General features: G+C 37.9%; 1 protein-coding gene across 5 annotated transcripts in view; it reads right to left on the reverse strand.

Annotated features, from left to right (window-relative positions):
- Nucleotides 1-24,958, reverse strand: part of PCDH17 (protocadherin 17) — a 98,327-nt gene extending 73,369 nt beyond the window's left edge. For 3 of the 5 annotated variants that reach the window (XM_010977188.3, XM_031466097.2, XM_064493112.1), the window contains exon 1: nt 19,914-24,958. In XM_010977188.3, the coding sequence (XP_010975490.3) occupies nt 19,914-22,487 (2,574 nt within the window). In that variant the 5' untranslated portion in view covers nt 22,488-24,958. The remainder of the gene's footprint in view (nt 1-19,913) is intronic. The other 2 variants (XM_031466095.2, XM_031466096.2) reach the window with 2 other exon arrangements.
- Nucleotides 24,959-26,620: the final 1,662 nt, after the last annotated feature.

Below are 26,620 nucleotides of genomic sequence, written 5' to 3' on the forward strand. Positions count from 1 at the left end.
TATGAAAACAACGATTTTGGTAAACATAATTCACCAGTCTTGCTCCTCAAAAGATTACTTAGGTAATAGATTACATTTTGCAAGTGCAAGAGAAAAATGAGCAACCAGATCAGTTTCCTGTCTGATTTTGCACCAGCCTTTCAAGTCATTAATTGAGATGCTTAGATGCTTTCCAATTCCTAACAGGAGAAAAAAAATAAAAAGAATTCAAGGTGAAGTTGAATGATTCAGCAGTTTTCTCATTTTTTTCCTTTCTCTAACTCTTGATAGGCATAGAGGATTTTTAACCCTTTATAATTATAAGAAACATTTTGGCCAATCAGATAAAAGCCAATATATTTTACAATAAATAGTATTTCAGGGGAATTTTGAGTCCCCAGCCTTTTGCATGAGTTTCAAAGATAATTTACTAACTCCTTCCAAAAAATCAGAAATTCTATAAAAATTTAAATTTCCAAGAGAAAAACTTACTCACTGGAATTGAATTTCTGGTTTAAAAACAAAAGAGTAATTTTAAAGCATAATTATGGAAATTTAAGAGATAACATACATAGAATTTGAAAGACTTGTCCTCGGAAAGGAGTATTACAAAGGAAAAAGCATTCTTAAATTTGAGGAAAAAATTAATTATTAATCAAATTTATGACTATTAGAGTCCTAGAATATTTTTCATCTCCCCCCTGAAATATAAGAATAAGTATCACATTTAAAATGTATGATTCAATGGAAAGAGTCTATTTCAGGTTGATGTTCATACCTGAAATTAAAATAAAGCTAAGTGTCTTTACTAACGTTAACATATTTTTAATTAAACATTAGCACAAAATGAAATGAAATATCTCTACTCTTTATCAGGCTGTCACTTAATACCTAATTCAAACATCCTCAGTTCCTGCTTTGCTTGAAGACTTTAATTCTAAAAATTTGTCTTCTCCAGTGAAGGAAGAAATTTCACCTTGAGAAGTACTTCATGAGACAATAGGCCAGCAATCTTCTCCATCTTATTTTGAAATAACAGATAATCATTTTGATTTTATTAGGAACTATTTATAGTCTACATGATGCGTTTTTTTTTTAAACAAGCATTCAAATAGAAAAGAAAATTAAGAAATATCATTAATAGTAATGATTTACAAAGTTGGTTGGTGAACCCTGGCTACAGGGCCCACTATTTGTTTTTGAAAATAAAACTTTTGTAGGACTCAGCCATGCAGTATGGGTTATATGTTGTCTATGGCTGTTTTCATGATCCAATGGCAAAGTTGAGTAGTCGTGACAGAGACCTTATGGCCCACAAACCCTAAAATATTTACTACTTGGCCCTTAATAAAACAAGTTGCAAGTCATATAATTAACATTTTTACTCTACTCACTCCTGTAGATAAAATAGTAATGAGGCATTTTCACATATGTGCTATGCTTAATCAGATTTAGGAAAAAACACAAGTCATTTTCATCCTCTATAAGACACAGACTTCCTCACAGAGGCTGCATTTGGAAGGTAGCTGATTGAAAAACGTTCATATTTGTTAAGTGGGTTTAGGTTTCAGGTGATTTGTAGTATGTTTATATTTGATTCCAAACAATGTAAAACTGCAAAAACAGTACCATCATGGGAAACCTGAAAATAAAATGCACTTAAATGCATGAAGTTTCCTAAATTACATTTCAAGTTCCTCTAGAGTGTACTTAGAATAAAAGTAACCCATTCTTTCCCAGAGAAAAGAACTGTCCAGTTCTTAGTCCTTTGTCTCCTGTGCTTCTTTACATATTTTATAAAGTGATGTCATCACTGTATCTCAGCCCTTCCAAATCTATTATTTCCTTTCAACCTCACCAGCTGGGGCCGTTATAATTATTTCCATTTTATGCATGGAGAAACTGAGGCCTGTGGAATTCATGAAAATTAGCTGGAAGTCCCATTATGAGTAAGCAATATGAACAAGTTTCTTTTGACTCAAAATTGTGCTCTCTTTCAAAAAAAAAAAAAAAAAACCCTGCAAGTATTATATTATTCCTCTTGCTTTTGTGTGTATTGTACTCTGCTTTCTATTCTATTCTATTTATCATTGTCTATTATACAGATTATTTTCATTCTAATAATGCTTGTTAATCAACACTCCCTACAAAGTTCTAATACCAGGTCACACCTCCTTGAATGGCTTTGTTCCTGTAACTGTTCAACTCTGAATTAAACACAAATGAAAGGCCTAATGTCTACTGGACAATGTTGACTGGAATAAAAGAATCAAAGCCAGTTCAATCACACTATCACACAATCAAAGCAAATCTGAGAATCTTGGTCTGCTTCTGGACTCTTAAAAATCTGGAAGTATTTTCACTGTGTAGAACTAACTACAGAACCTCCTGACGCTACTGCTGGTTTCCCGTTTGAAAGACCCTGTCGCACTGTGATATACGTAGGTCCCTGGAGATTTTTTGATGCTTACTGCGCGGAAGCCTTAACGAATTCTCTTCCAAATTGACCTGCAATCTAGGAACTAAGCTGCATTACTACATAGGGGCAATTTTCATGCTATAAGATGTTCTCACACTCGATGGATACCTCAACAGAAATGCACGTCAAACATGATACCCCAACTGGTGTAGGAGGAAAAACCCTAAACTCTGAGTCAGATGACATTAGTTCTCTATTCCTAGCAAGCTGTGGTAACATTTCTGTGCTTCAATTTTCTCACATGAAAAGAAGTGTAAATGAAATCAGATGCTGTCATATGTCTCTGACTTCCTAGTATTCACTGCCCTACACCAGTTCTTTTGTGGAAACTTTTTTTTTTCCATTTCTACCTGGTGTGGGCTTTTCTTTCTACAAGTTCTCCCTGCCTAAAAAGCACAGTTCTTGACAAGGACTTGATAACATCTTTCCACTTTAGAGTTTTTTTCAGTAGTTTAAGAAGTTTTAGATATCTAGAAACCAATTTTTGCAAGATAGTCTACCAAAAAGTGGTCACTTTTTAAGATGTCCAGTTAACATTCAAACAAAAGTGACCATTCTTGGTTTAAAGAGGTCAAAATATAAATTTACAGTAAAACAAACTGGCATTCCAGTAAAGTCAATTTTTTATAATCACAAGTAACTGAGAATAAAATTGTACTCTTGTGAATAATAAGCCCAACTAAAATATTGTTTTTATAGAGAATATGCCTGCATATCAGTACATTAAAATACATCTGCTTCAGAATTTTTTGTCTTTTGTTGTTAACAATAATGATTATGTGTTAATGTTCATTCAGAATTTAGAACTGTCAATATTCTTTAGAAGTAGAATCATATTTCATCTTCAATACTAGTAACAGTCCTATGAGTAGCAAATATCACTAAGCCCAGTAAGAAAACGAACAAACAACAAAAATTAAGAAACGTGCTCCGGACTGAAAAGCAAGTTTTTTTTAAATCAAGTCCTTGGCAACAGAATCTCATTGTAAAGAATCTGTCAATCAGAGAGTAACTGATTATATGAATTACAATATATCCATTAAGTGGCCCAGAATTCCACCACTGTTAAGCTAATATCAAACTACGTTATTGACACAGAAAGATATCTATGCTATATTTATATAATTTTAAGCAAAAAGCAGCTTAATAGGTTTTGCATATATCATTTTTTAAAATTGAATTGTAGTCAACTATAATATTGTACAATATCTACCACTTATTGTAAAAATCTAGTTGCATGTGTATATGTTTGTATGTCATGTATTACTCATCCCAGTGAGGACTGGTACAAACCTCTAAGTTAAACACTAATATTTCTTCAGTTAAAAAATGTTAATATTAACACTAAGTGGAATAAACAAAGATATTAAAATAGCCTTAAATCAGCTCGGGTCTCAATCCTTTGGATTTGATAATTAGAAAAGAGACTGTGAATCTGAACCAAAAAAGTTCGCAGTAGGTAACTCTAAGAACTAAATTATAAGCAATTATGACTTTTTAAATGCAACTTTCTCTATGTTCAATCCACAAGCATGTAACGAGTTCTTACTATACACCAGGCACTGTTTTAGGTATTTTTTTAGTAGAATTTTTGCAATAAATAAGAATCTCTTTTAAAATTATGGAAAAAATATATAGTCACCCAATTTTTTTAATAAAAAATAAAAACTCAAAGTCATATAGCTTGAAAACAACTTGAAGTTATCTTAATGAAAAGACTGAATTTTTGCATATCAGGGTTTTATAATAGTTGTTGGTTTTCCTAAGAGGAAAAGCTCTTCTTCTAAGGAAACTATAGACTTGCTAAAAATCAAAGAGGAAAGGAGTGACTGGCCCTGTGGTCATATGTAGCCAATTCATCCCTGGAGGCTGATGACAAAATCCCAGTTGGATGTTAGAGTTGCTGAAATCCAAAAGGCGCTGGACCAGCAGAGTCTGGATCTTAACCACATTGGTCTAGAGGCACAGTTTTAGTGAAGCAGATCCATCTTCAAAATGTATCATGAAAAAAAATATTCAATTTCCCCAAATCTATATATTTACATCTCAATTTTCCTTGAAGAACTCTTCTTTATAGATTACATCTAATTCTGTGTTTTTAAAAATATTACATCTCCTTTTTTTTGGTACAGTAGATACATTTTTGTATAAATACAAAACACAAAGTAGATAATTTCCCCACAGGAGATTTAAAAAGCAGAAGACTTGTTTTCTTCACTGTTAGCCTGTTTTCTTCTTCCTTCTTTTCAAAACAGGGAGTCAAGTTGTCACATATAGTTTGACAAATAGGATTTTCCTCTCTCTGAAGGAGCATGAGTTTATTCAAGCAGAGTCAAGTAGTTTATAAAAGCTATTCATTTCAGATAAAAAAGACAAAGTATAAACTTCTTCCTGGTCTAGTGTGATTTAAGGATCCTGATCTCCTTTTTCTTGAGAGGCCAGGACATCACAAATATGAAATGGTGCACCTCGTAGCTTTAGTGCATAAATAGCTCAAACTGAAAGCGTAACAATGAGCTCTCCATCTATTATCACAGAACCAATAAATAAGCATAATGAAAATCATGACACATTATTACGTTACTCTGCATTGCCTCTCTTCATTAAAAAAGAAAGGATGAGTGCATTTGAAATAATTTCACATGTCAAATGACATGTAAGGCCTTGCAAGTGAGAGGATGCTGGAAGGAATATTTGTAAAAGGTAGATGTTTGGTCCAAGGTGGCTGAGATCAAGGTTAGGGTAAGAAGTATGAGGACTCTGAGTAGTCACGACTTCACACCAAAATGGCAGAGGCAGAGTATCCACAAAATTTACATCCTTCACCCTCGCCAAGTGTCTTCTCATATTTAGAAGTCAACAAAATACTCGTTAAAAATCTTTAGAAAAGAGCTTCCCTATCAATTAGCCCTTAAACAGATTCGACTTTTTCAGTTTCCATGCTGATTTAATATCCTAGATCATATTTACAGCACTAGCTTGTGCATCAGAAAGATTTGAATCCTATTAATGGAGATAAATGGTGCCAAAATAATCAGCTTCATACTTAACAAGTTTCCAAGTATTTGGAAAAGCTGAGAAATGGGATTATAAGGTTAAGCTATGTACATCTGGCTCGTAACTATATAAATATTTCTGAAATTTGATCTCATGGGCTGAAGAAACACCTGTCTAATCACAATTCTTTTCCAAGTTACATGAACTTCAGTGAACAGAGCAGCACACAAAAGCCGACACGAAATCATGATCAATTTCCATAATGTACTCTTCGTGTTAGGCATGTAATTTTATCATACATCACCCCTCTGAGCGAAGGCATATTTTAGGAAGGTTCTTTGATATCATACTCATGTTGGTGAAAAGGGTTGGGGAGTGCCAAAAATTTTGAAATTAACGGTAATCACCTGAAATGCTAAATACTGCCTTTTTTCTTATGTCATGGTAGATGATTTTAGTGTAACTGGATGTTGTAAACATAAATGTAGTGTAACATGGACCCAGGAATCATTAATGAGAAGCAGGAGTTTGTGAATGAAACAACAGTAAAAAGTTTACTGGTCCTTCTAGTTAATAGAAACCTTAATGAAGTGGAACAGTTGTTGCTTTAACCAGATACAGGATTAAATAACTATGCTGCCTCTTTGTCAAATATATGCCAGCCCATTAAGCCTGATTTTCTTTTTTGAAATTTTGTTCAAGAAGGCAATTGGGTTAAAAATGTACAGAATGTGGCTCTTATTCAATTAACTTCAAATGTCCAACTTGAAAACATAGACTTTGGAACTGTGATCCAAAATGGTAGCTAAAGGTCAATGAATCAAATTTCCAATCATATTTCCTGGGAGCAGATGGGTGTAATAAAACCTAATGATTGAATTTTAAATGCTTTCATGCACCTTTTATCTGTTTCCCAACATGTTGACTCTACCTTAATGCTCTAACAAGATAATAGGTTTATTACAATTAACCAACTGAAATGATATCTCCATTTTCCAATTATTCATATCATATTACCTGGGGATATTGAATCAGAGCTCCTTCCTACTCCTACCTCAAGTGCCTTTCCATCAGCATCCCACACTTCCACCAAACAAAACCCAAACTATAATGTCATTAAATAACAGATGTGTCCATGGAGATTTAATTTCTCTATTTAAATGATGAGTATTTAAAATAAAGCTCAAATTCACTGAGGCTTAAATTTCAAATGAAAATTATTTTAATAAATGTGTTGACTAAGTTTTACCATACATTTCCTTTCCTTATGTTACGATCTGGCATGTTAGTCTATTTCTCTGACCTGCATAGGCATAAACATATAAAGAAGATTTATCAAGAGGTAAAAAACTAAGCATTCTATTTTCGGGAGTGGCAGATGGAGAATTCTATCTCTACTATACCTCAATAGAGCACAGTCTTGCCTGAAGAACAAAAAGAGGGAATCATGTGGAGAGGTTTATTTTATTGTTTTTATATAAAAAGAAAATCAACACTTTACTTCTTAAAATATATTCTCAAGTCTCGATGAGAGAAAATCTAAGAAGCTTTTGAGTTTTAACTAAATACACATTAAGGTTCTTGTCTACTACATGCATTTCAATAATGCTAAACATAATATTATTCAATTCAACCTATCTGAAATCTAACCCACCCCTATCTAGCTCCACTCTGTAAAATCAACTATGTGAATCTCATGTCCAAAATCACGTAGAGTCTGCTCTCCATGTCCTCAGGTTCCACATCCTCCAATTCATCCTCAGAAGGAAAATATTAAGGGAAAAATATTCCATAAATTTCCAAAAAGCAAAATTTGAATTTCCTGCACTCTGGCAACTATTTACTTAGCATTTACATTGTATTCACAACTATTTACAGAACGTTTACATTGCATTTGGTATTTTAAGTATCTAGAGGTGATTTAAAGCATATGAGAGAATGTGTGTAGGTTATATGCAAATACAGTGCATAAGGGACTTGAGCATTCTCTGATTTTGTAATCCTCTGGGGTCCTGGAACATATGCCCCACGGATACCAAGGGACAACTGTATAGTTAAATATTAATCTGGTGATAAACACTAGTATATATACCCAAATTTTAAAATATACATTTGTTATATGTAAATGTGCAATGTTCTTAAGGTGTCCCTGTAAAAATATATTTTCTGAATATCACAAAAAAAGAGAGCAGAGGGCAAAGATAAGAAAATAGTTAGAACAGGTCAGTATATAAGGCATAAATACTAATTCCCTTCCATTTGCTTCACTCAAATTGTGTTTTGATAATACTTTTCAAATATTGAAATAACTTTTTGAAATGTTTAAACAAATGATTCATGTGTTTAGATTATATGGTTTTACGTGAAGGCTAACTAAATTCATAAAAACTGGTATATTTTGCAAAACATTCACATTTTTACCAACATTATTAGGAAGTCACATTTCCACATTTCTCAGCCTTATTCTTTTTTTTTTCAAAGCATGTATGATAGTTCAAGAAAAAGCACATTCTGAGATATGAGTATAATTCAGACAGATTATGAAATATTGCAGGCCCAGCCTCTGATCGACTGACTGTGTCTGAGGGAATAACTATATGCCCCTGACACAGGGGCCTTTTGTAGTGACATGAATTCAAGACTCAGTCTGGCTTCCCACATGGAGAGAGCAGCACTGATGGCTGATGGGACTTCTTTCCCAGATGTTACATATTCCAGGGTGAATTTACAGATGGACTTGAACTACAGTGTTCAGATAATTGTGGAGATAAATGGCCCCATTGAGCACTTGTTATTTGTAGTCTAATCTTATATAATATTTGCACTATTAATCTTTCAGAAAGTCTTTCTTTTCTTTATGAATGGAAATTGACAATGAATCCTAAACTTCTTAGGTTCGTATTTCTATGTTCTTTTCTATTATTTTTGTCCGTCATTTTGAATCTCAGCTACACTGGCAACTGAGGATAATTAAATTTTTAATATGGTTTGAAAGCTCATTCTGTTTGAAGCCTTTATTCTACCAAGCCTCCTTATTTTTGATACGGATTTTGCAATCAACAATTAAAACTCAGATAAATAGTAATTAAGTCCTAGAATAGCTGAAAAGTAGTAAAGTATTTCAATTAGGAGCTCTTTAAATTATTTCATTATTTTTTCTTGAATTAATGATTATAGATTGAATAACTCTGCAGGTCGTGGATATATTTTAAATGATACTGAAATGGGCAACATACTGTTTATATGAATGCTTAGCTTGTGTTTACTCGAGATGTGCATAAAAATTCTTATCACCTTCATGAGATAGCTTCTGAAATTTTGAGAAGTTTTGTAAGTCGGGTTATTATTATTACATACATTTGATAACTGCCCATGGTAATTTTCTTTTTCCATTATCAGATGGCAAATGGTTGGGGTCAAAGTGATAAATTCATAATAAGAATTATATATCAACAAATACAAATAAATGTATTCCCCAAATTACCATTTATGGTTTATTTATAATTTCATTTCATTAAAAAATCATAGAAAAATAAGTATATTTTTTAATTTCATGACAAGTCTCCATAAATATAATTATCTTAATATTAATTAAAACATAGAAAAAAGGATCATATCAGTTTAATTTACTGGAGCTGTATGATTTTTAAAGCCTTAACATAAGACATAACTGAACTGCATAGTTTCAATACTTCATAAACCATACCAAGTAACAGAACAAAAGATGAAAGATATGCTACTAGTAGTACTATTTTTTTCTTGATATACTATGTATAAACTTTGGATTTATGTATAAATATGTATACACACACAGATTTATAAATACATTAAAAATTCTGTGAAAGCATTATGCTCATAATTGTGAAACTTGATCACCTGGTTTTTTTTTTTGTTCATGAATTGCTAATATTATCTTTAGAACTATAAAGGAATTTTCATCGTAGTTATTAAAAAGATAGAAACTATAAATAAAAATTGTTATATGTGCCACCTTCAAATAAATTATTTACCAACAGATTGTTATTTCAGTATGTTCTTATGAATAATATCTTAGATTGTGACTTCAGTAACTTGTAGGCTTGAATCCAAGTTCCAGCTCATATCTGATCAGGATCATAGAACATTACAAATAATTCATATTTTTAAGTGCCCACTATGTATTAGAAACTATGCTAGGTTCTCTCAACTATAGTAACAAAGATGGATGTGGTCACTGTCCCACTATCCCCAAGCATTTTCCTATATACATGGCTTTGTGCCAAATGACTAATAAAGAATTACAACACTGACCCAGAGTTTTAAAACTGTTCAGAATTAATAACATTAATTATTTTGTATGTAGATCAATTAGACCTTTATTATGAATGGAGTTTACATACCACAACCAAAAGAAGGAATGAAAGGAAATTGACCAAGTGGTAAATCTCCTGTTAGCCATCCAGTCTCCATATTTCTATGGTGACTCTTTAAAATTCTTATGCATTGAGTAGCTTTAGGATCAAACATAGAATAAAAATACTTCCATTGACTTCTGTCGATTAGCTATTATTTTACATTTCAAAGGACTGCACTTTTCTTTCTACCTGCTAGTGAAAGTCCTGATTTCTGAACACTGACAAATGGTCCTACTACTATTTACTTCAAACTTAACCAAGCAACAGGGAAGTGTGGTGGGAAATATTGCCTACTCCTTTGCTGAGACATTACATGTCAATGTTTCACCTAAGGCAAAATTTAATGGTTGACTTGTGGTTCTTCATTTCTAGAGATTTACTATGGAAACACTGGCGTAACCTTTAACCAGAGCAAACAGAGCATCTCTAATAGGCAGGCGGCACCAAACCTAAAAATGCACAAGGAACAGAAAGATCCTGGCAGAAATTAATCTGCCATTTTCACACATCTGCCCAAGGGAAGTATTGTAATTGCAAAAATTTACTCTAAGACTGCTGAGACTCATAGTAATTATGTTTCTCTCTTTCTTTTTTTTTTTTTTTTATAGAAATAGCCACAGGTGGTAACAAATTGGGTTTTGAGATGGGGAATGGGGCATGCATTCTAACCCAAATTACTATGTAATTGTCTTGATTATAAAAAATTGTGGAAAGTCTATTGCTCAAAATCAGGGGGGAAAAAAGGTCTCCTTAAATGTATTCCCTGTCTTTTAGTTTCTCCTCACTTAGGCATATTGCTTCATTTGTTAGTATTGGCATATCTGATATCAGGGCCACACTGCAGAATAGGCTTTTGTCAAGAACGCCCACAAAAGCCTGTAGGTTGGATTTTTTTAAGTGGGACAGTTCTCTTATTTCCTATTTTAGCATCATCTAGGGATAAACAGTAGCTTTCCTAGAAGTTCCAGGATCTGGAATTTTAGCTAATAATTACTATCCATGCATCTGCAAACACTAAAAAGGCAAGGTTATACAATTGTCAGTCTATGTGTTATATTAAATTATTTCCTAGTTTTCACATCATACTTGCTCTCAATCCTGTGTCTTAATCTGTATTTGCATTAATGCATTACCACCAACATATTTTCATTGTTTCTAAAATTACAAATGCATTCCATGTGTACCATGCCAAGTAACAGTCTTGTGTAGCTTTTCTTATAAATCAGAAATTTCCGATTGAATCAACCAAGATTAAAATGAGATGAAGCATTGGTTTTAAAACAAAAAGAAAAAAGTCATTCATATTTCACAAGGTCATGCAAAGCTAAAAATAATAATAAAAATAAAGCAGTCAAGTGTCTTGCTTTGAAACTTTGTGAAAGCAAGTTTGCATGTAATCTTTAATTCTATCTTAATGGGGGTGTTAATAATGATATACAGTTGATTTCTCTTTCATTTTGCATGACTTATAACTCCTCTTATTCACCTTCTTAATGCAATAAGTTGATTGGGCTAAACAATTTTTAAATAGAATCAAAACTGCCAAAGCAAAATAGAATTTTTTTGCCCCAAGAAGACACTGAACACAATTCACTAATATTTAGACAATACTCTGGTTTTCTTTTTTTTGCTGACAGAACTACTGAAATCAAAGCAAATTATTTTTCAAGTTGCTCAGAAAGTTTTATGACTAATTTTCATTTAAAGATGTATCAGTAAGCAATTATCAAATTTGAACCAGAACAAATCCTATTTTGAGGCTAATTCCTGTTTTTCCAAAATATTGTTGCTAGCATTCTTTCTCAGTAAACTTTGTTAAGATTTTAAGCATATTATTTCTTGAACATTCTAAATTCTTACTGTTACCTTACCTACTGAAGTGAGGGCATCAGTAAAAGTACATTTTGGCTACTTTATACTGCAAGTTAGATAATTCTTCTCACGGTAATCATAGGTGAATTGCTTTTATAAATATCAGCTCTGGAAATGCAATTGCTTTGGTGTTGTGAAAAAAGCAAAACAGCACACATCTATCAAGTATGCAGTTCTAAAATAACCTCAGTATATCCTGGTAAAATATGCTGTGTGTAAAATAAAATGAAGAGTAAAGATATTTATATTGGGGTCTGTGAAGAGAAGAGGAATAATATATCTTAAGGGTGAAAACTTATATTTTAAGCTTCAAAAGTGATACAAATGTTCGTACTGCAACTAAATACAAATTTAAGAAATTTTCTAAGACACTGATAGTCTAAAATTGGAATACAAAAGTAAAAATGAAATTTTGACCTCATGAACATTTCTGCCTACAATAAAGTAACTGTTGCTTTTCTGCTTTAATAATAATAAAAAAAAAGCTACTGAAATTTAGGGTAAGTGTCTGTACTTCAATTTGAATTTTTATCAAATTGGAGGACATGAAAATTCTACATATAACTCAATCATTGCTTAGCAATAGTTATTAAAGATTCAGGTAAAAATACTATAAAAAGTATACTAATTAATGACTTATGCTTAAATTACGATTTTTAAAAGTTATCACCAAAAGATGCTGAAGAAAACATACCATGGTTGTTGGAAGGAAATTAGTTACTTAAGTTACATTATAAGCTAAATGTTATTTTAAAATATATATGCTATCAAAATGGTATTAGAAACTTTGAGAATGTAAAGTCATGATCTACATTATGTATTAATATAATTTACAAACATGTATCCAGTGTTTCTTAAAAACAGTACATATCTACAAAACAATTATGAATGTGTAGCTTTGAAAAGTTGAAATAGAGTTTTAATGCTCACACTTTCATATTCCACAAAGGCTGCTTTTAGCTGATAAAGGAAGTAAACAAGAAATTGTTCTTAAAATGGTCCCTTTAATGTGTTCCACTAATTAAAAATCAGTCAAAAACATTGCAAGTCTAAAAAATAATAAATACTGCTCAGACAGGGTGTATTCCACCAAACAGAAGCTTACAAGATTCTATTTATCTTTACTTGGCCTATTTTTTACCCAACATGGACATGGTTCATGACTATTTTATCGAATAGAAACATAAAGTAAATAACTCAGGTCTTTAAGTATTTCAAAATGACTGAAATAAAATGCATTTATAATACCATCAAATTATTTGAATATATTCCATTCCCCTAATCAGACCAAAGTCTATTTATGTAGATGAGTTAACATCTAAAAGTCTCATTTATCCAACCTGTATTTATCCTTTGATCACAAAGCTTGTTAACTTAAACGGTCTTTTATTGTTACGATTCGTTTTCTCATAATTATGCTGTTTAACTGCCTTATTTTTTGAATAAATATATGCAAACGTGCCAATCATATTTAGCACAGTTATGCTAGATGCTCAATGAACTGTAAGAGTCATTTCACTACAATAAAACTCCCTGGAATAGATCCAGGGCAGAGCCTACAAATACCAGTAATCAGAATGTCACTAGGACCAGAACAGACAAATAAAAGTATGTCACATGTATATCAATAGATTCTCTCAAACACTGTCTGAAACCAATTTTACAATCACTGGAAGAACTTGGTGCACACAAGTGAAAAATGCCATCCGCACTGCAACAATTTTGCATCTATATTTTGCTATAGCTTTTTTTTTTTTTTTTTTGCTTTAACTTAAAAGTATTGAATTGATACTTCTGCAGTAGCAAGGACAGAAGAGAGCAAGCTTCTTAGTCACAGCAGGGAATGTTGATGTCATTAAGGACTACTTTATTATAGATAATTTATTTCAGAAGATCAAAGGCTAGCAATCTATCACTGTCAAAGCTAGTGGTGAAAGCTATGACTAACTGTAAGATACTGTGTGCCAATGAAGGGAATTCTTGTCAACTTCTCCTTAGGTAAAATAGGTTGACAATAGATCAGTGTAGGTCTAATGAAGATTTAAAAGTGTTTTGTACGTGGGTGGCAGAAGTCACACTAACTTCAAATTGATAGGCAAAATGATCTTCCTGCTATTCTCTAACAAATATACAGTCATTGGTTGAAGGAATTCAGTACAAAAAAAAAAAAAGTTCCCCTAATGGCTTTACTAAAATATGGCTTTAAGATAATGCCCTGAGGGATTTATTAAACAGAAGCATCACTGAGGGGAATACATTCTGGAGCAATGACTAATATCATAATTAGCAGGTGCATTTGTAAGAATTTACCCACTATTGAATGTATTACAAGACTTCTCAGCAGAGGGGAGTTAAGTTTCACTTCCTAACTGGCATGAATCTAGTTCTAGTGGCTTCACCTTCCTCCTGTGGTTTCATCATCAAGCTCCCAGTGTACATTCTCACAATGCCTCCAGCCATCCCACCATACTTCCGAAAGAATCCGAAATTTGGATGAGATTTTTTTCCTCTAAATCTACATAAACGCCAATGTACTGTCTACTGAAGGCCAGCTGTTTCCTAACTACTCTGCTCTGGAATGACTGGCTTTACTTTAAGGAACTTCAAAATGTTTGAAGCTTTTAGACAGTAAGGTCATCAAGTTTTAACCTACTTTCAAAGAAAAATAAAGGTTTGAGTTCACTCTTAAAAAGAGGAGAACCACCTTTAAACTAAAAAAGTAGAAAAATGGGCTAATATTTGTGCTTGAGTTATACATTATACTGAAAATATAAAGACATTTATACATGTATACCCATACTTTACTTTTGCCAGGAAGTTTTATTGTTCACATTTTCATAAATATGGGCAGAGCCAGCCTTCACTGCAGTAAATGCACGTAAACCCTTATTAATCCCAAAAAATGGTATATTCTTAATTTATATCTTTTATATTTATAAATACATGTCTACTGCATTATATCACATAAGCAGCGCTAACAGTGAAAAATTTGAAACCTGATAACGGTAGTGAAACATGACACGGTATAAATATTATATTTTTAAACAGTATCAAATATTTATCTGGAGATTTTTAAGTTTTTTTTTCTTTAAAAATATGTATATTTCTTAGTCCATTAATAGAGGTGATATTTGGGATCATTTTAAGAATAATTTATTTATTTTAACCTTATATATAAACATGCATCTATGCACCATAAAAGTAAATAATATTATTATAACATCAACTTTATTGAGAAAAGTTTCTGGAAAATATGTTTTATTTTATTTTAATTTTGGGGTCTGTCTTGATCAATATAGTTACAGGCAATAGATAGTGTTTTAGAACATGTAAATTTTTTTTCTTGACTAAAAAGTATGTTCAAGCACTTGAGATAGGAATTTTAAGGCATACTTTTCTACAATCTGATATTTTTCATGAATCGCATACAGCCTTAAATAACATGAAGATGACAAGAATAAAATTCCAAAGTCCTCTGTGCAGATTTATATATGACAATATTTATTGAAATTATAAAATTCTCATAGAACTCAATTAAATTTATATAACTCACTCAAATAACTTAAGTAAAATTAAAAATTATTGTATTCCTACATTTTTAAAAGATTGATGATTATCATCTCAGTGTAAGGATGATAAAGTATTATCCAGCTAATATTTTAGAAATGTCACTGGAAACTAAAAAGCTAATGGATAAAGAAGTTATTATATTATGAGTAGTTAAATCAAATAGTATTAAAAATGAGATTCTGAGCTTTCTAGTTCATATAGTAAAAATTATACCTTTTGTATTTTCATTTACTATAAAAGAGAAATGCACACATTTCTGTTGGAGCTGTGATTTTCATGAGTACACGCAAAACTAAGAATAAAAGTAAGAATATATTAAAAATGATGTTAATAATTTGGATTTTAAACTCCTCTCCAAAGAAATTCAAAACACCTTAATCGCTGATTATCTTTTTAAGTTTATTCCTACTTTATTTGTGCTACTTTTAATATATGGTAAAACAGAAAAATACATTTTATGATTGTGTACTCCTGTTAATCTGGAGTAAGAATACATCTTATCTTATAAGAAACTTCAAAAGGCAAATGGACAAGACAGTCCTAAAGGCCTGCAGTGAGAAAGGGATATTCCCTTCCTACTCAGTCCACAAAAACCCCTATGAATAGAGACAGATATACATCAAGTTTATGGAAACAAATGCATATAACTAATCAAAACGTACCGTCTTATAATAATATTGCAAAAAAAATTTTTTTAATTGTAAGTGAAAAAAATTGTCGGCATACTTGTGTTTGTTACTGAAATCATTAATATACTAGAGTATGAAGTTTTGAAGATTGTGGTCTTGAGAACTCATCTGAGTCCCAAGTCAAGAATCTCTTGTGGTAGAGAAGCAGGAATAAAGACAGGTAACAGTTAATGTCTCTAGTAAAGGTATACTTTTTTCCTTTTACCCTTTCATTCTAAAATACTTAATTTCCTGTCGACACTATGATACTTTAGTCCTCTATGCCTCTATCTCATTTTTACATATTTGGATTGACTGTAAGCATTTACCATCTGTTTAATTCACTTTTATTGAAGAGACCACGCAGGTATAGCAAAAGGATTTCCTCTGCCAGCATAAAGAACCTAAAGTCAACCCCAATGCGAATCTTTTAAAATTGAACTGTAAAACACTGTGTAAGAATGTATTCCTTTGAAAAATTTATTTTAGTACATCTTATTCTGCTGGCTCAGTATATTTTCTTCTATGATAGCATATTAAAATGACTTGTAGTCATGCTCAAAAAAAAAAGTCTGAAAACACAGATGTTCAAACAAAACTGGTAATTCTCCCACCAATGAGAAGTCCCCAGCTTCCTCCCTCTTCTCAGCTAGGCCTTCGTTGAAAACACCTGTTGAAAAGTTACCCTAAGATTTAACAAATGATTCTTGCCAAGCCACGATCAGCAGTTACTCGTGACAATTATTAATGATCTCTACTTGATTTTAGATTTTCATACTAACACATGAAATAATTCACATGGAAGTTGCTCCTATGAACAGTGTTTTTTTTTTTTTTTTATATAGATTTGTTGTAATGATCTATTTGCCTTACCTATGACAAGGTCTTTGTTCCTATTTTTCAAAATCACTTTCGTAGCTTTAAAATAAATAAAATATTCCATTATAACAATGTTGTATTATGATTCACACTATTGAGGGTACTTTCATCACTAGCCAATTGTTTAAACACTTCATAGACTGACTTGACTTGGGCTGAGAAACTTGGTGAAAACGTCTCTTCTCACAAACCATTCTTTCTACACAAGCTTACGTGATTATTCTGCATCCATTTCCAATAAAAATATTCTTATGCCCAAGAACCTAGAGATCTTAACCGTAGCATTTTAGACCCTGTGACTCATACAAAATCTTTTGAGAAATTTTAATTTGAGTTGTAACATGAGTCTTATAAATCCTAAAGTTCCTAAATTTCATATCACCACTCTCAACCAGTGTATTTCAAAACAGCTATGATATTATTTTCATTCCATCAGTAGAAATCACTGGGAACATTCTAACCAGCACAGATGCTGGAAAATCAAAATAACCTAGACCTAGTAGATTTAAGTCCAACTGCACTCTGTGGATTAAAATTCTTTCAGAAATACACATGAAATTAATAGTGTGTTTCTTCAGCAGGCTGTGTTAAATACACTTTAATAAATGCACTTGAAACAAGATTGTGGGATACCTGAACACTTTAATTTGAGCATGTCACTTCAGCACAAAGTGTTTGCAGCATACTAGTTTAAAAAAGAAAGGAAAAATGAAAGGTCACTGTAATCAATTTCCTTTGTTCTCCATAATAAGCATTGAGAAAAACCTGACACATTTAAAAGGAAATTAACCTATTAGGAATTTTAAAAGTATCCTTTATAGGACTGCAAAAACTCAATAGGAAAAATTAAATAAATAAAGAGCCTGTTTTAACATTGTGTACTGAGGATATTTCCAGGGCAGGAACAGTATGGGAAACTGAACCACTGTGAGAAAAAAAAAAAAAATCAAGAAAAACTTCTTCTGTGTCTTTATGGCTTGAGTTAAGATTCGGGAAGAAACGGAATAGCAAGGAAGTTTGTCTCCTTTGTTTTCTCTTCAAATTCTCTCTCTCCCTTCGTGTGTGTGTGTGTGTGTGTGTGTGTGTGTGTGTGTGTGTGTGGTTTTCTTTGGCTCAAGTTTTACTGCTAATGAGAGGAATCATCATCACCATTATCCATCCCTTGGGCAGTGATCAGCTTCAAGAAGAATATGGTGTAAACACAGTATAGGGATGCCTGCCCGCCACCCCCCTAAAACCTCCTGAATACTTCCATCCAAGATTGTTTCTCACTAATCTGACCAGGAATCAGGTTTGCTGAGAATTCTACTGTACAGACTTCGTTTTTACTGCACTCTAAATATGAATTCAATTCATAGTACTTGAAGTAGAAGAATAAACATTAGCCCTCTGTGATATCTTTGTAACTGTCAATGGTAAAAATGTAAGAAAGATATGTAACATATGTGTATTTATCAAATGACTACCATAGATCTAGAAATGTGTATTAACATATCTTCCTCTAAAGAAATTATCATAAATACCAGTTTTACACAGATTTTCAGACAAACTACAGTTTTTTTATGGGAGGAATTTCTTGTTCAGTTTTATATAGACCTCCAAAAAAACCATGATTACTGGTGTATAGCAAACACTGTAAAAAGTGGGATATTAATACTACAACTGATACTTCAGTATTCAGTCTCCCGTCAAGTACAACAGTCTGATCTACAAGGACATAATACTATTATAGAAAATATTTTGCTAAGTTTTAGTATTTGTTATACTTATGTTAGAAATTTAGAGATTATGAACTTTTACTATTCTGTTTGAATAATAAAAACATTACTGAATCAAGAGTCATTAAAAGGAGTTTGCTCTTTCAAAGCATAAAACTCTGAACAAATTATTTTCATTTGCCCCAAACTAATCTTTCTCTCAAAATGTCACTTTTAGTTAAACTCAATTGTGCATTTCAAGTATTGCTCATTCAGAGTAATCTGTAGCAACACACATTCATAATAAGCAAGAATTAAGTTTTTCCATGACACAACTCAATAGTGGATGAAAGAAACTAGGCAGTGACTAGACAGACACTATACAGGCACCTGCTGTTGTTAAGAGTCTAGTGTCCATGCTGGGTCAGTGAGGTTTTTTTTTTTTTTTTTCATATGTCAATAACTTTAAATTATACTATCTAATATATATCATGTAGATATGATGAAATTACACACAGTATGAAAACTAAATGCATCCTGGAATTATTTTTGGCACAAGTGCCTTTTGTGCAACTTTGCCTCCTGTTTTCAACAGCACAGAGTGAGCCTGCCGTTCTAGTATACTCGTAATCCCTCATTGATTCCAGGAAACAATACATCAGGAAAATCACAAAACAGATTTAAACTTTTCACAGAGACTTACTAGTCATTCTCCAGGGCCTAATATTTTCTCAAACTTTTCTAAGACCTTCAGAGCATAATTCACATTTCCAAAGCTTAAGCTACACTAATGCATTACGCTGCAGTTTCAGGTGAAGAATAAATGAGATTCACATCCTTTAAAACACTTTTGAAATATAAAACTGATTTTTAGGGGTTGTGAAAACTTAGCTCCAATTGATTCAGGCTCTGGAATTCTGACTGGTTGCTATGTTGTACTTCAAGTGGTTAACTTCTTGATAGTTGAGTGAACATTTCTTTTGGCGTCAGATTGTTTTAATGAACTTAAAGTAAATTAACTAAAACAGTATTTTTTCTACACTACGAATCCTTTTTTGGGGGGAAAGAAATGCAAACCAACAAATAAAGTAAAATAAACTATGAATACTTAACATTGGTAACATTTTAAAACCTCTAAAAATAAACTTTAAAATGTAAGAAAAGTAAGACATTTACATCTTGTAGATTTTAGCCTACATGGGATGGGTTATGTATAGAATATCTTCTACACACAGTGGCAAAAGTGAAAATCATTTTCACTTAAAAAAAATTCCCCTCTCACTGCTGCTGGCAGTGTGGAGTGCCCTGTTCCAAAGATTTCAGGACAGCTCCCAACCAGCAAGAAAGTGAAGTTCCAGTTAGGCTAAAAGTCTCCTACCTGAATTATGGACATCCGAGTGGCCGGGGTCTCGCTCGCATTAGTCCCTTGTCCGGTGAAGCTGGTGTGGCAGCCCGCGTGCCCCTGAGGGACAGTCAGGTTGTTGGAGGCCGGTTTGAGATACATCACCTCCGACCTGGGCGAGCTGAGGGGCAGGCGGGTCTGGTAGTCGAAGTACATAGGGGAGGTAGCCAGGGAGGGGCTGCTCACCACGTTCATGACGTTCATGGCGTTCCTCTCCTCCACCTCGCTCTGCACCAGCATGATATCATTTTTGTTGATCTTCTTCTTCTTGCCCTTGCCCCCGCCCAGCTGCGGGTGGCTGTACTCGGCGATGCGGCAGTTGTAAGTGCGGATCTCCTTGTTCTCGCGCTTGCACTTGACGGCGATGGTGATCATGGCCGCCAGGAGGATGATGGAGATAGTGCTCAGAGTCACGATGAGCGGCAGCGACATGTCCCAGTGGTGCTGCTCGCCGTTCACCCGGGGCACCCCCTCGGGCAGGGAGCCGCTCACCGAGCGAATGATGAGCTTGGCCACTGCGGACAGGGTGGGCTTGCCATGGTCAGTCACCTTCACCACCAGCTCCACCACCGGCGTCACGTCCTCCCAGAAGGGGTGAAGCGTGCGAATCTCGCCGCTGGACGGATCGATTTCAAACAGGTGGTCGTCGTTACCATCTACGATCTCGTAGGTGAGGCGCCCGCTCTCGCCGAAGTCGCTGTCAAGGGCGCGCACGGTGCTCACCAGGTAGCCCAGCCCAGCGTTCCGCGGCACCTGCAGTTCAGCCGTGTCGTTCTGCAGCGTGGGCAGCACGATCACCGGAGCGTTATCATTCACGTCTAGCACAGTCACCCTAACAGTGGCGTTGCTCTCCAAGTGCGCGGGCGCGCCGGAGTCCTTAGCGAGCACCTTGAACTCAAAAGCTTTGGTCTGCTCATAGTTAAAGGAGCGCAGGGCGTAGATGGCTCCGTTGGTGGGGTTCACAGACACATAGGTGTAGATGGACACGTCGCCGATGTGCGAGGGCAGGATGGAGTAGGACACTGTGCCGTTTTGGCCCAGGTCGGGGTCCTGGGCGAGCACAGAGCCCAGGTACTCTCCTGGGATGTTGTTCTCGTGCACCTGCAGCACATAGAGTCCCTTGGTGAAACGAGGAGGGTTGTCATTCTCGTCCAAAATCTTGACGGCGAACGACTTGGTGGAGTTGAGTGGAGGAGAGCCCCCGTCCCGCGCCACAATTGTCACGTTGTACTCGTCTTGTGTCTCGCGGTCCAGCGGGCGGTCAGTCACCACGGTGTAGAAGTTGTCGTAGTTCTCCTCCAGCTTGAAGGGCACAGAACCTCCCGGCCCGCCCAGGCCGCCGCCGCCCGCCCCTCCTCCGCCCAGGACCCTGCACTGCAGCTGCCCGTTTTTGCCAGAGTCTCGGTCAGTGACCCGCACCAGGGCGATGACGGTGCCGGGCGGGGCGGCCTCGCTCAGCGCCCCCTGGCGCACGGAGACGAAACCGATGGACGGCGCGTTGTCGTTGCGGTCGATGAGCTTGACAGTGACCTTGCAATGGGCCGGGATGGGGTTGGGACCCATGTCTCGGGCCTGCACGTCGATCTCCAGCATCCCATTCTCCTCATAGTCCAGGTTGCCCTTGACACGGATCAGGCCGGTCTTGGGGTCAATGGAGAAGAGCTCCCGCACGCGGTCGGGCACATAGCTGCTGAAGGAGTAGATCACTTCGCCGTTGGGACCCTCGTCGGCGTCGGTGGCGTTCAGGTCAATGACCACGGTGCCCAGCGGGGCGTTCTCGGGCAGCTCTACCAGGTAGGAGGGCGCCTCGAAGACCGGGCTGTTGTCGTTAGAGTCAATCACCTTCACGTTGATCTGCACGGTGGCGGAGCGCGGCGGCTCGCCGCCATCCAGGGCGGTCAGAACGAGCGTGTGGTGGTTCTGCTGCTCGCGGTCCAGTGCCTTCTGGATAACTAGCTCTGGGAACTTGGTGCCGTCGCCGCGGGACTTGACGTCCAGCGCGAAGAGGCCGTGGTCGTCGCGCGTAAGCAGATAGGTGCGGAGCCCGTTCTCACCCGCGTCCGGGTCGTGCGCGCTGGTGAGAGGGAAGCGGGTGCCGGGGGCCGCGTTCTCGGAGATGTCCATCTCAATCTGGTCGGAGGGGAAGGACGGAGCATTGTCGTTGATGTCCTGGATCTCCACCTTGATCATGCAGATCTCCTTGTCGTTGGCAAACACCTCGAGGGACAGCTGGCACTTGGCATTGTGGCGGCACAGGGACTCGCGGTCGATGCGCTGCTTGGTGTAGAGGAGCCCGCTGTCGGCGTCCACGTCCAGGAGGTGCGGCGCCGAGTTCTCCAGCACCCGGTAGCTACCCGACTTGCTGCGCCCGCCGCCGCCGCCGCCGCCGCCGCGCTCTGCGGGCGGAAGCCCAGGCTGCAGTCGAGCATCCTTGCCGATGTTGCCGATCACCGTGCCGGCCCCTTGCTCCTCCGGTACGGAGTAGTTCAGGTTTTTGAGCGTCAGGGCAGGGGCCCATAGGAGGAAACAGCAACAGATGGAAAGGTACATCCCAGACCGGTGGGGTGTCGGCAGAAGCAGCCGGACTGGAAGGGCGAATGGATGGGTGCGCGCCAGCTTGGGGCAGTGTTCGCGCGCGACGCGAACCTCAAGTCTGTGGGTCCTTCCTTCCTTCCGCTCCCGGGCTGCGGCACCGGGCGGTCTCTCCTTATTCCTCTCAAGTTCCCCGAACCTGTTGATCTACAGCATCCGCACTGGGCGAGAAGCAGCAGCGCAGCGGAGCCGCAGGGGCACTGAGCAAGGCGGAGGCTCCCTGCGGCTGGGGGCGAGCCCGGGGCTTTGTCTCTCCCGCCGGGACTTCGGGCGACTCAAACTTGAGCAATGAGACCAGCGATAAGAAGGAAATAGCGTCTGGGAAGGATGATAATGAGCTAAAGAATCCGTAGGTTTTCCTCGCTCCCGCTAGGGCGCTGCAAATCCACTTCTGCCTTTTGCCTCCGGAATACTCTTCACATCGGGTGGGGGAGGGAGCGGGGAGGTGTGTCTTCAGGCAGATCGGAAAGTGAAATCCTTACTTGTTTCTCGCCTCCTGTGATGAAATTGATGGGGATGAGGAACAACGAAGAGAGTCAGATATATTTTCAAGCTTCCCAGGAGCCCTGTGAAATGTCTGCTTGCTTCGCGGGCTGGACTGTTTTCAGGCAGTGTTTTGCTGCATTTAGAGATCTAATCTTGCATTGCCGGCTGAGGCAGCGGCGGCGGCGGACTGCATCTCCCAGCCAAGATTTTTTTTTTTTTTTTTCTCTCTCTCTCTCTCTCCCTCTTCTTTCCGAGCAGCCAAAGGGAGGGGAGGAAATGCAGCGCAAAGAACTAGTGTCCCGATTTGTAGTTTCCTCCCTCTCCCAGGCTCCTCCCTCTCTTCCTCGGAAAAGGCTTTCCCCCAAGCCAAGAAAGCCACAGTCTGATCAGCGTTTGTGGTGTGAGTCTACTGGGAGGAGAAAAATATATAGATATATCTCCGCCTCTGTTCGTAGAACACACTCTGTGATTTCTCTACGCCAAGCCAGTAGCCGCCGCTACCATCCCATTCTCTCCCCGCGAGCCAGGACTTCTCTAGCTGCAGTTTAATTCCAGTTTTCTTTTCTTCCCAGACGAAAGGAAATCAACAGGCAACTCATGGTTGGATGTGCAGATTTGAAAGGGGAGGGGGAGGCGGAATAAAAAGGAAGGGGGAGCCACCCTCCCAGTGCTCGCACACACACTCTCCCTGTCTCTCGTTAGAAGGGAAACAGTCTCTGCATTCACAGGGCTGGGCTGTCAAGTGCCTCTCTTTTCTTTCTATTCAGCATCTCCTTCCAATGGCCCTGCCTCCCAGTCCTCTTCATCTAGAAAGGAAAACCTTGGCGAGAAATAAAAGTGGTGAATATTTGAAGCGAATGAAGTGCGGGATTTTTTTTTTTTTTTTTTGCTTCAATTTTTTCTATAGTAGGAGGAGTGGGCTGGATGAAAGGAACACATCAAGGTTTGGCGTGATGCATTCTGCAGTCTCGCTCATACAGTCTGGGCGACTCGCTAGGGCAGCGGGCGAGGGGCTGCGGCCGCAGCGGTCCAGCCTGGGGCGCCCACCCCGGGGAGCTGCCGCCCGGGGGATGTTAGGCACAGGTCTGTCTACACATTATTTCGAGTTCTCGAAGCGCCTCGACATACGGGAATGACACATCCAGAAATGCAGGTGTTCCGATCTGCCCGATGAGTCAGAAGCAGCGGAACGAATCGTATTCACTCTCGCCTCATGGTCCTCCCTTCACAGACATTAGTTGTGGCTTCTTTCTAACGCTTTCTCTGACTCACTCTACAGAAAGAAAAGCCAGATTCATGTTTTGGTGAAAAAGGAAAAAAAAAAAAAAAGCGAGAGAAGGGGAGGGAGGGAAGGAGGAAGGTGAAGCTGAACCCAGCAGCACTTTTACTCTACCTCTTTCTGCCGGAGTCCGAGGCTCTGGAAAACAAGGCGTCTGTTTTGCTAGGTGTGTGTATTTATTTTTTAAAACCTTTCCTTTTGGTTAGGCGTGAGGAACCCACAAATCTTTCAGAGTCTTAGGAAAAAAAGAAAAAAAATCAGGATTACAATGACTGTTCAAAGCTTAGCCCCGCGTCACAGTTCACGGTTTTCCCCAGTGTTCTCTATTCACAAAGTCCAGCACCGGCGTGCGTAGTTAATTGTGCAGTCCGTTGTGGAGGGTTTTTTTTTTTTTCCTCCTTTTCTGTCACGGGTGGTCTCTTTCAGTCTGGTGCCTGTCAGGATCAGCTCACAGCCTGCGAAAGACGTGCGGATTTCAAAGCAAATAAATCCATCTCCGCAAGCAAAGCTTCGGTGGAAATGAAAAGGTGAAAATTCAACAGTTGGAGTAGCGTCTCCCCAGCCGCCCTCCGCGCTGCCGCATCCGCCGGGCTCGCAGTCCCCGCTCTCTCCCCAGCGCCTCTTACTGACTGACTCTATTCACCTCACGCCGCCGCTTAAACATTGATACTGATTCCCTGCCAGCCAATCCGCGTGAGGAGCAAGGCCCTGCCCCCTCGGCCCGCGCCCAATGGAAGGCGGAGGAGAGACTGGCGGGGGCGGAGCCCGAAGCCCCAGAGCTTCCGAGCCATTGATTAGATCAGTTAGATGGGAGACCCGTCGGGCTAGTGGAGCCCTGCGCTCCGCCGTGGCGGCGGCGCCAAGGGCCTCGCCGCAGGGTCTCCCGAGTCCTTAACTACCAGGAGAAGCGCCTCCACCGTCTTCCTCTGGAAAAGAGAGAATTAAAAAAAAAAAAGTTTGACAGCAATTTATTTATTTTTTTTTTATCCAATGTACACGGAAACTGGAATCACAGCGTGCTTGCAGAATAAGGTAGCTGCAGTCTTCCTTCGGTATACACACACACACACACACAGACACACACACACACTCCCCGGCACCATCCAGCCACCCATACCAAGGGAAGCGCAGATCTTCCGGCTGCGCGTGGACCCGTCTCCAATGAGGTGCAGAGCGGTGTGCGTGTGTGTTTGTGTGTGCGCGCGCGAGGCGGGGGGTGTTTCTGGGGAGTGTGTTGTGCATTTCAGTGAGTGTGTGTAGACCCGAGGGTGCTAGCGTGCCGGCTTCTGCCTACGCTGCTGCAAACAGCTGCGAGCAACAGCAATCAATATGTAACTTTCTCTATCCTCAGAGAAAAATCAGCTGTCCCCAGGCACCCTGGCAAGGAAAGTCACTTGATTATGAAAGTGTTTCAGAAGAAAAGCAGAAGCCCAGTGAAAGAGAGGCCGTGTCTCCCCAGAGGGAAAACGCCTCTCCCTTAAGGAGAGAGGCTTACGGTCAATTCAAGCTTTGTAGCTTGTTAAAACTCAAATCCGGCTAAATAATACTTAGGGCTTTACCCTTGTGAGACACTAGCAACTCTGCCCAAATACAAAGTAAAGTGAACATCCATATACTCACTCACAGTAGTTCTGGTGTATTGTTTACCTTGATCTTGTTGTTAAAGTTACACATGGCAGTTTGAATGTTATCTCATTAAGACTAAATAAGTCTTGATGACCACATTTGCCAAAGCCCCTATGCCTAGAAGCCGAACTAAATGTAAAGGCAGATCAGTGGGAGATCGCAGGTCAGTGGAAGATCTGTTAAAATTCATGCTTTCTAAGTAATAACACCACCACCACTACCAACACACACACACACACACACACACACACAGAGAGAGAGAGAGAGAGAGAGAGAGAGAGAGAGAGAGAGAGAGAGAGAGAGGAGAGAGACTCATGATTCATCTACTTCTTCTACAACTGCAGTTCCTAATCTCAGAGATTCTTTCTCTCCAGTTATCACAAACATCTACAAGCAAGGACTGCTTTGCTCCTTCTCCAGCCATTCTGGGAAAGAGTTAAGAATGTGAAAAGAAAATAGAAGTATTGATATAGAAAAGGTGAGTGTTTTAATTGCTAGAGTATTTATTGATCACAATTCATAAATACTAAAATTAAGTTGCCATTTATAAATTGTGAATGACTAACGTACGAATCTGTAACATGAAGCATTCAAGATTAAAAGAAAATCAAATCCAGATCAATTACAAGAAAGTTCTGATGACTGTTTTTGGGATAATTGCTTAAAGATTCAGGCCAAGGAGCTATTTATTTCTCAGAGG

This window comes from Camelus dromedarius, chromosome 13, assembly GCF_036321535.1.
Source record: "Camelus dromedarius isolate mCamDro1 chromosome 13, mCamDro1.pat, whole genome shotgun sequence".
Lineage (NCBI taxonomy): Eukaryota > Metazoa > Chordata > Mammalia > Artiodactyla > Camelidae > Camelus > Camelus dromedarius.